Source organism: Pollicipes pollicipes, unplaced genomic scaffold (assembly GCF_011947565.3).
Source record: "Pollicipes pollicipes isolate AB1234 unplaced genomic scaffold, Ppol_2.1 Scaffold_7262;HRSCAF=8765_pilon_pilon_pilon, whole genome shotgun sequence".
Classification (NCBI taxonomy): Eukaryota; Metazoa; Arthropoda; class Thecostraca; order Pollicipedomorpha; family Pollicipedidae; genus Pollicipes; species Pollicipes pollicipes.
The window spans coordinates 600,433-614,768 of record NW_023597055.1 but is presented as its reverse complement, the minus strand read 5'-3'; the positions used below and the strand labels follow the sequence as shown (position 1 = coordinate 614,768).

General features: G+C 50.2%; 1 protein-coding gene across 1 annotated transcript; it reads right to left on the bottom strand.

Moving 5' to 3' along the window:
- Positions 1 to 4,136: 4,136 nt before the first annotated feature.
- LOC119113923 (uncharacterized) lies at positions 4,137 to 11,672 on the bottom strand. Its single transcript, XM_037238151.1, has 7 exons — positions 11,612 to 11,672; positions 9,957 to 10,029; positions 9,410 to 9,503; positions 7,343 to 7,427; positions 6,825 to 6,998; positions 6,451 to 6,565; positions 4,137 to 5,395 (listed from the first exon to the last, which is right to left on the bottom strand). The coding sequence occupies exons 2-7, from the start codon at positions 9,997 to 9,999 to the stop codon at positions 5,205 to 5,207; spliced, it is 702 nt and encodes a 233-aa protein (XP_037094046.1). The 5' UTR covers positions 10,000 to 10,029; positions 11,612 to 11,672; the 3' UTR covers positions 4,137 to 5,204.
- Between the last annotated feature and the right edge of the window lie 2,664 nt (positions 11,673 to 14,336).

Here is a 14,336-nt window from a genome sequence, read left to right as displayed (position 1 = left end):
ATGTTCTTTTCACATAGCTTTATTTGATTTCGTAAATTACGCTTTTTTGCGTGCAAACCCCTTGAAACTCAGAACTGCATTATGACATATGTTGCCACCCGGCCCTTAGGCTTCGAAATGGAGAACTCAACAGAAACTTTTTAATGTTACTGTCGTTTTTCCAAGCTATGAGTGCGCGCAGTTTTCATTTTTTAGCAATGTGTCTGCTTTTCCAAAGCAAATGCTCATCTATGTAAGGTAGCGTTAAGAATCCGTCTTCCGATAGGACGTGTTCCCGCCTCCCTAAGACCCATCCTCCCAGGCGCTCAATATTTTTTTGCTTCTTCCAACATTGTACCTAACAGTTGCGGAGAATGTCCATCGCTCAACAGCGAAGCCCATTTTTCGTTTTTGCTCTTTCTTTCCTTTTCACTACCTGATGAGGACATGTTACGAATTATGTTGTGCTTAGTGGAAGTTGGATGCGCTGATTCGCAGTGCAGAATGATACCAGAGTTGGTGGGTTTGATAAAGAGCTCCGTTTCTAACGTTGTGCGGTTGTTCCTCCTTTCCACCGTCACTAGCGTATCAAAATATGGAACCCTTTTCCGCCCCTGAATGCTCCATCGTGAAAGCGAGATTTTGATGCTGGTTGTTCATGAACTCTAAAAAATTGTCAAGGGCAGGCTGTCCGTGCGTCCACACCGCAGCATGATCATTGATGCATCGAACCGAGAAAGTTAGTTTAATGAGTTGGTCCAGTGTAGATGTTGCCAATTTATATGGAAAGATACTAGTCAATGACGCTATCGCGGCCGTGCAAACTAAGGCAAACATTTTCACGAAATTGATGCTTTCGGTCCACCAAAAGAGGATATCTGCGGTCTCTTAGAGCGGTGTCTCCAGGAAAATGTTTTCTCATTCGGAGATAGCCTTTACCGACAGAAATTGGGAATAGCAATGGGGGGACCCATGCTCTCCTCCTCTGGCGATAATATTTTTACATCAATTTGAGACGAAGACTCTGGCCGCCAGCCCACTAAAACCAACTTTCTTGACTAAATACATCGATTATTATGCTGGGGTATGGACGCACGGACAACAGAAAGGGGACCCCACATTTGCATAAGCTAGTGACGGTGGAAAGGAGGAGCAACCGCACAACGTTAGAAACGGAGCTCTTTATCAAACCCACTAACTCTGATATCATTCTGCACAGCAAATCAGCGCATCCAACTTCCACTAAGCACAATATAATTCGTAACATGTCCCATAGGACTCTAAACAGCTCATCAAGTAGTGGAAAGGAAAGAAAGAGCCTAAACAAAAAATGGGCTTTCTGTTGGGCGACGGATATTCCCCGCAACTTTTAGGTAGACTGTTGGAGGAAGCAAAAAAGTCTAGAGCGCCTGGGGGGATGGGTGGTAGGAGGCGGGAACACGTCCTATCGGAAGACGGATTCGTAACGCTACCTTACATAGATGAGCATTTGCCTTGGAAAATCAAACATACTGTTAAAAAATGAAAACTGCGCGTACGCATAGCTTGGAAAAACGACAATAACATTAAAAAGTCTCTGGCGAAATCTTCCATCTCGAAGCCTAAGTGCCCTAAGTGCCCTAAGTGCATGCGTGCCCTGAAAAATCGAGTAGGATCATCGGCAGGCAATTTTCAATTTCCTTTTGCTATTGTTCCCATAAAGGTATGTTGCCGAAATATCAACCCAACTGTATCTCCATTCACCTGTTTTTTATCCGAGGAATAAGGCCAATACTACTGTCTTATCTATATGAATAATGTTCCTCGCTAATGCACTGAACAACTTACGTAGTTTTGATAGCCGGGGATATTTCCTTGCGTCCACGAAAAATGGGTGCGAAAGCTTTAGAATGTTTTAAACTCATTTTCTCACAACAGCAAGCACTTGTTTTGGGTATCTAGCATGAGTTGTTGTTTTGACTTCGTGCCTGTACAAGTATAAGGTGTGAAGTTTCCTTTTCAGCTGGGGTAAGGCTTCAGCCCTTCCGATTTGTACAGCCCCCTTACCCTCGCAAACTTTGCGAGGAAGTGGACAAAGTCCGGGTAGAATGCCGTTTTTGGCGTATTTCGGGGCTGGTTGCGTCATCTTCCATTTCTCAGACCCCACCTCGCCTCCAGTCTAGTGACAAAACTATGCCCCCAACTAGAAGGATGCTACACACTATGATCGCTTGCAGTGTTTGTGCGTGGCAGTGCCCCCTAATGATAGCATTTACTTGACCCCTGAGCATAGGTTTTTGGACACATCAGCATTATCATTTTAAATCGCGATGATGTAGACCTACAACTGCCACGCATACCACGTCTCCTGGTCAGCGCGCGCGCTCTTTTGAGCTTGGCTCATCGCTGGCCGTGTTTGCCTTTAGTAAGCAGCCGGTTTGTTCACGAACATCCTTGATTATTGCTGAAAAAATGGATTTTTTAAATTTTTATGATGACTAAAATTGTGATCATTGTCAAAAAAGATGTTGATGATAGCGGCTTCTATGTTGGACGTCTGGTGGACGCGGCAAATATGTGATGACATGTCCTGCATTATGCAGAGAAAAGGAAGGAAGATGCCCGGTATACCCAGAACCATGAACCAGATACGATCCATAAAGCAGGTGAATTTGAATTCCATAAGACAGATGAATTTAAATTAACTACGCACGGTGGGTTGGTGCGTAACGTAATAGGCTTTAATAGCATAAATAAGCAATTTTTCTTTACGCTCGCCTTCAGCGGAGTTGCAAATTGCATGATAACTGATATTTGGCTAATGTCAAGACGAACTTAGACAGTGCGTTTGATTCCGCGATTAGTTTTGTCTAAATTGCAATAAACAGCATTCGTGCAACATGATTGCAGCATCGAGATTGCATTGCATACGGAAGGATGTGCACGATTTCGAAATGGGGAGAGCACAACTAAACAGTAATCTTTTAAACCGCTGCTAAGTGCGCCGTAATGCCCGAAATATCTTACAAGGTGCAAATGTCGCATGGTGGCCCATTTGCTTAGTTGTATGGGTCTACCTAAAATCATATGCTGGTGATGGAGGGATGTGGGGGGGGGGGGAACCTGCGGAGGCTTCTACCTGAAAATGCGCAGCTGACTGCGCACCATTCCGTACCATAGATAGGGGAACGTTGACAGCCACTCTGCTTTGTTGGAGCGGAAGTCCGTTCGGATTATGACAAATTTGAATGGAGATCTATGGCGCGTGACAAACCTCGGGGATAATCATTCCACGTGATGGGCAATCAGCAAAGGACGGTAATCATGTTTGGGTGCAAGTCATGTGCAAGCTGACAGAGGGTTATAATGGCGCGGTGCGGGGAGATACGTTGCACGCGTCATCCTCATGTCACCTATACACCAGACGGCCTTCAATAAGCCAATGTTTCAGGCTTCCGTACCATTCCAGCTCTAAGCATTGGGCTTTCCATGACTTACGTTACATATGGAGGGGGGGGGAAGGGAAGTAAGGAGGCCTTGGTGGAGCGTGACAAAGGCGTGTCAAGCTAAGGAGGGGGGGGGGGGGTTGGACGGCGTAACGTTGCGCTTACGTATGGTTGCAAATCAAGCCCAAACCCTTAAAATCATATTACAACCGTATGCCGCATGCCGCTGGCTGGTTCTGAATTTGCTGCACATCTCGAGTTCAATTTGGGGCCAAATCATCTGTTAAGCTTACGCTGAAAAAGCTTAACCAGGGGAAATGGATGTTTCGGCCAGCGTAGCCATTGCATATACGCGGGGAGGAAGGATTGAAAATGGACAAAAACGCGTGACGTAATGGACGGAGGGTCCCATTGTAGAATGTATGTATTCCTGGTGTCCAGTGAAATAGCTGAACCACTCTAATCCCCTGTTGCATGCTGAGACTAAGCGGTTTGAAGGAAGTACTGTAATTACATCGAAGCTGTACTATTGGTGACTGGGTTGGCCTCCATCTGGAAACCGTGTTTTTCGTCATGAGTCGCTTCTTTGATTCTTTTTTCCAAGAACCGCGTACCATGAAACCAACCTGGCTTTACCTCTCCGTTTTGATGCGCGATGTCGTAGGTACTCCTCCGTTTTCTGGTTCTCAAAAAATCACCGTTCCGTACGGTAGGTCACGCAATCAACTGTCAATGAACTATATTTTGGCACAATTACAGTAGGCATTAATCATCACACATAAACGTCGGTTCGGTTGTCATCCATGTGGGAGCAGATTGATCTATGCTTATTCACTTGCATCAAATAATTTTCAGGCTGTAAACAATGCACACTTGTATTTGTGTGCACAAACATACTGTACGTTTAGCGGCTGTTCTAAATAACAGCAATCAGCGGTCAGACTGCATTGAATGATTTTTCGCTCGTGGTATCATCCAAAGCTCGCGAGATATCATCCAAAGCTCACGTGGTATCATCCAAAGCTCAGAAAATCCCAGAGTAAGTCAGATTTGTTTGGAATTTCCTTTTCCTGCACACAGACACAACTGGGCGGCCACAATATCGGGCTCCTCACAGCATCCACTCAACACGCCTATTTTACCCGCATTTCACCTCTTCTCACACTCATCTCCAGTTCCTTTTCACACATGCACCTCACACATATATTTACAAACATCCACTGCACTGGCCTACTTCTATCCTTGTGAGGGCAGAGCGCTGGCCACCCAACCAACGGCCACCAGCTCTCTGGGCGGAACCGGACTTCCGGGTCGTGAGACGACGCGCCGCTGTGTCCGGTCGGGTCACGGTCCGCCCGGCTGGCCGCCCAGGGCGCCTCACTCCGGAACTCCGGCGGATCACTCCGGAACTCCGGGCGGATCACTCCGAAACTCCGGCGGGTCACTCCGGAACTCCGGCGGATCTCTCCGAAAATTTTGCAGCTCATCCCGGAACCACGGCGGACTATTCAGGAACTCTGGAACTCTAGAAGATCATTCAGGAACTCGGGTGGATCATTTCGGAACCCCGGTGGCTCACCCAGGAACTCCTGACGATTAATTACGAAACTCCGGGAGCTTCGCTACGGAACTTCAGAGCAGCTCGATTCGGAACTCATGGCCGCTCAGTCTAGCAACTCCAGGTAGCTTCCTCCAGGAACTCAAGGCGGCTTCCCTCCAGAACTCCAGGAAGCTTCCGGCAGGAACTCCGGGAGGTTTACTTCCCTATCTCCATGCGGCCCCTTCCGAGACCCACACCGTTCACTTCCGGAACTCCAGCTCCAGGTAGAGGTCCTGGTCGTCGTACACCGGCTGCTGGACCGGAACGTCCAGCGCCTCGTCCAGGTCCGAGTCTGACGAGATCTGGCCGCACGCCGGCAGCGGCGACGGCCGCACGCACGCGCCCGTCGTCTCTGTGAAGATCTGGCCGTCCGCACACCGGAACAGAGTGGCTGTGGGGCGGCGCGCGTCGGGTCAGGCTAGCCGTACGCCGCACCGGCGTCGCAGAGGCGCCGGCTGAGGACGGGACAGAGGGCGGCCGTAGTGGGCCCCTATAGGTCTGACTGAACGAGGCGGTCCTCTCACCACGTGGGGATGAAAAACAGCGTTAGGAAAGACGTATGTGGCGCGGCAACAGAGGCGAGCGATGTCAAAAGTAATCTGCTGAAACGACGGTAAGATCAGTGAAAGGTGATGTGAAACACGCCTTCAAGCTGCTACTCCATCCATCAACACCATAAAGGGCGCGCGAACTATGTTCAAGTTGAGGGGAAACTCCAAAATGCTGAAAGGGGCCTCTAAGATTAGATAGTGGATCCCTACAGGCTCAAGTCAATAATGGACCCTCTTCATGTCAGAATTGCCCCATACGCATAATAATGGGCCGCCTGCAGGGAAAAATAGACCATCCACACCCAATAATGGACCCTTTACGGGTTATGGTGAGCCAACTACAGGTCAGAACAGGGCCTCCGCGGGTCCGAAGATGGCCGTTGTTACGCCAGAAAGGGCTCCTTACAGGTCAGAATGGACCATCTACAGGCCAGAATGGGTCCTCTACAAGTCAGAATGGGACCTCTACAGCCCAGAATGGGCTCTCTTCAGGGCTCTCTACAGTCACTAATGGGCCCTTTACACGCCTGAATGGGCCCGTACATGCCAGGACAGACACTCCATAATCGGCAAACAGCCTTCTACGGGTCAGAGTGGGCCAACTACAAGTCAGAATAGCCCACTGTAGACGGAAATGGCCCTCCACGGTTAATAATGGGCCACTGCAGCCTGAATGGGCCCCTCTACGGATGAGAATGAGCCACGCACAGGCCGGAATGGACCGTCGATGTCGAGAATGGGCCGTCAAAGCTGGGGGTGGGGGTGGGAGCCAGCAGCCCCCCCCCCCCCCGCCCCCGCCGCCGTTCCCGCGTCTTTGCCCGTCACCCCCTTTCGACCGCACCTGCCGCGGCATGGCGCATGGAGGGCCCGCCCAGGCCGTACGGGCATCCCTCACCGTTCACCACCCCCGGCGCCGTTTCAGCGCACTGGTAGTAGAAGACGCAGGCGTCGCCCTGCCGAGCGAAGTATTCGCCCGGGCCAGGACAGGCGTAGGGACTGCCGGCCGCCACCTGCCGGGTAGTAGAGAAGGCTGAAGTTCACCCGCTGGCCGCCATGACGTTTGGCGCCCGCTGCATGTGTAAAAAGATTTAATACTTGCGTGTTTCGCATGAGGTTTGGGATGATACCCAATGGCCTGCGGTCATCGCCAGTGTTGCCACATCGTGACCTTGTAACCGCCGCGGTGATGAGGGTAGTACGCATACTGCCAGTTATCTCCACGCGTCCTTATAACGCATTCGTCAGTACGGCATGCTGAGGTGGTCTCACCTGATAGGTGGGTGGCGGTGACGTCACGAAGTCGGCAGAGCCCAACTCGATCACGGTGATGTTCGGCAGAACTTCGACAGGTGGCAGCACAGTCGGCCGTGCTTCATCCTCAACCCAAACACCGTTCGCATTTTTCACACATGGAGGCTTCGTTCTCCAGGGGAACTGGCAGACCTGGAAAAATTAGCTGTCTCTCAGCCGGGCCACCCAGTCGTCCGATAACCTTCGCACGTACGGCTCAGCATGCTTCAGTCCCATTAGGGGCGAATGAACGAATGCTCTTCAGTTGGGGCCATCTGCACTAAATCGGAGCCATCAGTTCAGTTTTATTTCAGTTCAAGATGTCCGATACAGCTAAAATGCGCCCACTCTTCACCAGCAACCAGATAAAGATTAGAGCAAAGCACGTGTCGTGCACGTGCGTACACGCATACGTAAAAACACCTTAACCCGATTTCCACATCCGGGTTTGTTCCGAAAAGAACCCATCGATGAAGAGAGGAAGAAGAAAACCTCACCCGCAGAGAAGCGTCGAAGACAGTCGGTTCCTTACAGCTGAACATCACTGGTCGCAGCTGGCTGCCGCCCCAGAACGACACACACCTACGACCGGAGTCAGCGCCGTTACAAACTAACCACGCGCGAGCACCATGACATACGCAGACAAGCGATAAATCGGTACCTGTAAGCAGACCGCTGTCAAAGCAGGAGGTGCAGAGAACGCTAGCTGTATGTAAGCGGTCAATAGGAACCGAATGGCATGTGCAAATGGCGGTTATGAGATAGACGAAAGTCAGAACAAACGATTTATTTCTGCCTTATTTATCATACAAACGCTTTATTTCTGCCTTTGTTGCCGCCTTTCTGTCTTATCATTTCTGCTTTTTAAGTTCGCAGCGACCGTTATTTTACAGCCACGGAGAGCTCACCAAAAACAGAAAGTAACAGGCCGCAACGATCAATCAAGTCGTAGCAAAGCTGCAGTGTCTCAATACTATTACAGCTCCACAATAATCACAGCTAAACGTATGTTTGCCACTGGCCCTGGTTCTGTCCGCCACACTGCAGAACGTTATTTCGAGTACTGTGGCTTGACTGTATCTTATCACCGGGGCGGCCACCTAGCGCAGATTTAAGCTGAGACATATTCATTCAAAGCGGTTGTGGGGAACAACAGGAAAGCATTCTTTAATGGAGGTCTTTCGTTCCCTTTTATTTAGCATGAAGAGAAATGACCTATTGTGTTCAGAAGTAGTTCATGCCTCCAATATCTGCCCTTAAATTGAAACCACTTCCTAAAACCTGTTTCTGAACCTTAAGCCTAACACGTTTGTTAACACGTGCCCGGGTAGCCGGCTAGATACCCTTCGTTCGGATGGGGGGGCAATTTGACCCCTCTGAGATCTCGGGAACTAAGAAAGCTAGAGGTACCAAATTTACAGGGTGAGTTGACCTGTACATGAACTCACTTAGGTCAAAGTTTCATGTTCCTAGGTCATGACCTTTGGGTCAAAAAGATCAAACAAGGTCAAGTTCCAGGTTGGTCTCCAAAGTGCCCCCAGAACCTATAAAGCCGTTTCTAAGCAAAAGGCCACATTCTCATTCAAGGTCAGTGACCTTGTTTAGCCTTTTTAAGGTCAAGGTGGCCAAAATCATACAAGTTTGCTTTGAGTTTTGCATCTGACCAAGCGACAAAGATTACGCTAGGCAGCATATTTCTAAAATAAAATGTTGATCTGGGATATTTTAGGTCAATGACCTATTCCGACCTCTAAGAAGTCCATGGACGATGTATAATGCGGTTCCTGCTATCCATTAACTCGAAATGAGCACCAGAAACCATCCCAAACAGCAAGCCCTAAAGTAACAAAACAGCTTGGTTTTGACCTTGGTGTGACCTTCACACCTGACCTCAGGTCAATAAGTTTTGCTCATTTAACTGTTTTGTTGCCTAAGAAAGCATCTCAGAGATGTATGGCTTCGTCTAGCATTCCGCTGTTGGATCAGATTGAATGATTCCCTAGAAATTGTCTTCGCTGAAACCATGGTCTGACTTTGACCTGCCATAGGTCAGTGACCTTACAAGGAAAATCTAAATTTGTTTATATCAAACGATTCGCTATTCAATTGTCTATAGCTATGCAAAGTTTGGCGCGGCTACGCCGCGGCTTTCGGAAGCCATTCTGGAAAAACCTTCGGGGGTTAATTTGACCCCCACCCCACCCGAGCGCGTGTTAAGGGGCATGGTGTGTTTGTACCAGAAGCAAAACACGGGCGCAATGGGTCCGCAGTTGGCGGCCCAGCCATCATTTCTACCGGGGTAAATTTTAAGGCAAGTATATTTTTCGTCGATCTTCTGTGCTTCGATCAATTGCGCTGGTGGCAGCCTATTTGCTCCGCGGGCGTGGAGGCACCCCAAGAAATGAAGAAGCCAAGTCCCGTTTTGGAGTGAGTCTTTTTCATTCCCGAGGTAAGTCAATGTTGAACTTGCGTGCAAAGTTAAGGGGCTGCGGGTCGCATGGTCTCACCCCTCGTTTCTACATTCGTGTACAAACATCTACAGACGGCAGAAGTAGGGTTCCCACCTGTAGAAGATTGCGCAGTTGTTGGGATCGCGGTGGAACCCGGCCGTCTGGCAGCGAAACTTGCCGGATGTGGTCGCCTGGGAGGTGACCAGGGCTGAAATGACCCCACGCACCCAGCAGAGGTCACCTGACGCTCAGGACACCTCGAGCACATCAGTGGTGGCGGATCTTCTGAGGAGATGTCAGCTGGCGTGACTGTACCCCTGCAGTTTGTCATGAGATGCCACTAAGCTAGAGATGAACTTATCAAGAGATGGGTAGGGGTGTGCGTTTACCTACTGCCCGCCACCCCACTGCCACCCTATTCCCACCTTCCACACACTACATGTGCGCTATGGTAAAACCTGAGCGAAATTTTATGTTGTTGTAAGAACAGCTAGTAAAACCACCATTGTGTGAGAGTGCGCAGCAATCAGACATGCTCTGCATAAGTTTAAACAAAAACAGAAAGATGGCATTGAAAGCGTTTAACTATAGACAATGCATTTAGAACAGTCCCGCTGCTGCAGTAGACCACAGTCAGCTGGACGGCACGTGCCAAGCTCACCACTAACGCTGCTGAGCAGGAGAGCGGCGCTGAGGGGCTGCATGGCGGGCCGGGCCTATTGACTTAGATCCACCTGGCAGGCAGAACGGAGGGCGACGGTGATTGGTCGTAGGTCCGAGCCCGGGGGGCTGACGAGAGCACGGTGGCGTTTGGTGGGAACGACGCCGGAGGCAAGCTCCGGCCGCATGCATGGATCTGGTGATGTATGAGTTGGATGTTTAGGTCACGCGTTGGATGTCATTATGACGGACGGGTGGCATTTGTCTTTCACGCTTTCTGTCATTGGTAGATCGTGCCGCTTTGAACTGCACGTGCCAACCGCGGTCGCCACAGCCAGCTTGTCTGTCTTGCAGTCGGCCGTGCAGCCCCTCAAAATGTTGGTCAGTATGTTTTCCATTAGTTATGTTTGTCCGTTAACCCTTGAGTCAGTATGCATCTACTGATGTGCCGCCGTCTTGTACGGTAACTGAAATGTCGAAGCATCATTTCGCCCGTTCGGCCACAAGACCAGGTCATGCGGACAAGACCAGGTCTTCCGGTCAGTGAATAAATCACTTGGCGTTTTGTTTGAATAATTTGTTTCTCAGTCTAGCCGCGCTGAAGTCATCGGCGCTCGCAGCGTTTGTTTGGTCATGCCGAACACACTGGTCACTGGTCAGATATTTGGACAGCATGCCTTTATCGAAACGAAACGGTTTATCAAACTCATAAGTAGCGAAACTTCGTCGAAACGATTTATGTTATCCATGTGAATATTGTTCCTCGCAAATGCACTTAAAAACTCGCGAGATTTTGACTATAGTGAAAGCGGCTGTCAGCTAACGTAGCAGGGAACTTCACAACTGTCCCGTTCAGCTTTCATCAAACACAAAAGAAAACGTCGAACAGCTGTCCTGCCAGTAACGTTCGACTCGCTGGCTGCAGGTAAATCAACAATCAAAACAGACCTGATCAGTCGTCATACGCTAAACATGGTGACACAACACCGGCTGGTAGCCAAATATAAAATCTCTAGTTAAAGGTCTGTAGCCGGGCCGTCTACATCGAGGCAATTTAGCCGCACGCGAAGCGAATGTCTTGCTTCCTAAACGTCAGAAGCGCACAGTGCGTCTCGGCCTTCGCACCATTGCTACGATGGCTTAGCTGGTTCGCACTTCAGTAGCACGCTTGTGAAATAGGTAACGGCGCAGACAGGCAATTCAGCGAAGCATACTTGTGAGCGCGACAGTCGCGGTGCCCGTTTTTACCGGTGATGTTGCCAGTGAGTTCTGGCTGATCAGGCCGAACACAAAAGGGCGTTTGTTATGCCTATGCTGGCTACACGTTGGAAATGCTCTGGTGACCACACGACCGCTCTCGTCATTCGCACGCGCGCGCAGAATTAATTTGAAAAGTTCGTTGTCGTGATGACGTCACTGAGCACGTCGATTTCCCCAGAACTTTGAACGCACGGTGAAGAAGTTTGATTCGTTGCTGCAGTTGGCGTACACAAAACATGTCGGCATGTCATTCAGTCCATTTATAGCTTCTCCACACTAATGAGTTTTTTTACTCAGAATTGTAACACGCGGCTGAACAGAGAACAGCCTCGCCACTCACACAACCAAACAAGTGAACATGGCAGGCGTTATCAACTCCAACGCGGGCGATCTTACCTTAATCTAAGCAAAACTGCCGGCACAACAGGAGAACCCTCAGCACAGCAGCCCACTGAGCCGTCCCGTATATCATCGGAGGGCGGGCACGGCAGCTCTGCGCATGCGCACGCCACAGCGGCCTTGACATTGGGGGCAGCGCGTGGGACGCTTTGCATAAACACTCCCCGTTCGGGGAGGTACCAATGCCGCGTCGACTCGCCGGCTGGTTCCGGGTTACCAGGTGAGCCCGGCGGCTTCTGCGACCGCAATGAGGCCGGTCTGAGCTGGCGGTGAGGAGGATATGGAGGACGTTATCCCCATCATCCCATGGACACACCGCAGGCCTCCATTTGTTTTTGTTCCTCAAGCGTGCGATGCGCGCCAGCTGACGCTATCGTTTCCAGTGTACACATGTTGTATGTGGCGCATTGCAGTCCTCTTGCTAGGCTTGCCTCACTCCCGATTAGCAAGCCAGTTAACGTGCATGTTTTCCCTGGCTTGCACAGAGGTCATCCGTTAATTCACAACCGGCAGGTTAGGCCCTGAAGAGCTGGCACGCTTCCTCCCGGCCCGACGCGTCTGATGACGCCAGCGTAAAAGGCACGCTTCAGATGAGTTACACGTGCGGCCCTGAGTCCCCACTTCGTACCAAGGCGAACAGCAGCTTCTCTGTCCAGACTACAGGACTCCATAACTCATGCGATAAATAGAATAATCGCGCCTCAAGTGGAAGGTGTTTTGCACATCATCTGGTCACCATTCATCTCAGTTAAAGGCTGCGATAAGACATCGCAAGGGCGATTCGCTTCCTCTTACATTTTCCCTCCCCAGCCTTCGCTAAATCACTGTCAAATGCTAATCCCCCTGCGCATCCCCCCTGCTTTCGGTGACCACGGGCGTCGCTTTCTTCGTCAGCTCTTTTTTCAAAAACCGTTGCTTGCGATTTTTAAGCGGGAGAACCACGACGCGATGCGACCACATCCGAGCTCCACCATCCGCGGCCGCAGCCGACTTCTTCCGCGCCCGGCCGTCCGCCTGTCTCGCCGCTGACCTCTGACCTGTACCGGCGGCGAGGCAGCGACTCAAGGTCACGCGGCCGGCGCCGGCCCGAGCCGGGCATTGTTCGTTCAGCCGCGGCCGCGTGCCGTTGTTGGGCTGTGTTAGCCGATGGTGGGACGGCGCCAGCTGAGAGACAAGGCGCCATTCTGTAGCGTAAATGGGAAACTGCGTGAAAAAACGGTGTGATACGTCGGTAAGCGACCACTCCGACTTTTATTGACATGGGCACAGTCAGCATCACTTTCGCTGGAGAATGCTCGTTCCAGCAGCTATGCCGCACCAGCTTGCCCCAGCAAATTCGGGCCGTGCCCTCTGTCGCTATAAGTTCGGCGCCGGCTGCGCCTCTGCTGAAGCTGAAGCTGAAGCTGAAGCTCCCGCATGTTCCCCGCCGTCCGTGACGCTGGCGCATCTGATTAAGATCTGCGAATCGGACGCTGCGATAAACAGACATTACGTTGCGTCGGCAGGCGAACAAGCGAGCGAACAAACACCGCGGACTGCAGGGGAGCATCGGAGGGGGGCGTCATCGGCAGTAATGCCCGGCCAGAGGGCCGCCCTCTGACCTCTGGAGCCTTGGACGGAGGCCTCGGGTGCGTGTCAGCTATGTTCTTCAAAGTTCCCACGTGAGCCGTGGTGGCTTCCCACGCTTAGGGAAAGCGGGTGTAATTGAACACGGCACGACATTCCTGCACGACGGAAAACTTGAGGAACCCGCAAGATCGAATCCAGCATAAGTGGTTTTGAGTCATAGTCATAAAGGGCTTTCGCGCACCTGAACAAAAGCGAAATCGCTGACGATGTTTCACCCGCGCCCTGCCGTGGGAAGTTTATGGATTTTACGATTACGATTTTTACTATTTTTACCTTACGATTTTTCGAGCACAGGTCACGAGGAAACCCTTACAACACTAAATTTTCAGCACCTGTTTGTCCATTGATTTGACATTCTATTTTCAAATTCGAAGTTCTGATCTGCGAAGACCAGTGGCCTGGGTCAGGTCCACGCGGTCAACGTCTAAAAAACTTTGACTTTTTTAAACATAATTTGTTTGCAGGTCATTTGCTGTTGCTCAAACTTAGGTCACAGAGAGGTCATATCCTTAGGTCATAGGTCGTAGAGGTCATATCCTTCAGATTTTTCGATAAAGACGGTGTCAGTGATCTGATATCAAGTAAACCTTTGCTACGTTTCGTAAATATTGCAAACTTGCACGCATTTCAGTGTAGTTTTGGTGTTTGTATGTGAGAAAGTAAGTACTAACTCACATGCACAACCATGATATGACGACAGGGCACATGAGCTTGGCCCAGGTCATGACCTATCTCTACGGGTTTTTCTGCGAAACACATGCTGAGTTCATATAGGCAATTCCGATGGATAATTTTAGACGTATAGTTCCAATAATTCGCCGAGAACATGTTGCAATATAACTTTAATGCTTAGTTAGGTCACAATAGGTCACGTGAAGACATGCATTCACATGAGGTTATTCAAGGCCAAGGATCTGAGTTGTAAGCAACGGAGAGGCTGAATGAAATAGCGCAACACGTGCTACCGCCTCCCTATCGAGTTTGTGGATCTGATGACATGTAACTTCATATATCAACGTGTCTATTCTCAGTTCGTTACAAATATATTGCCAAACGTCGAAGGAACTACACATCTTGCAGACAACTAATATGC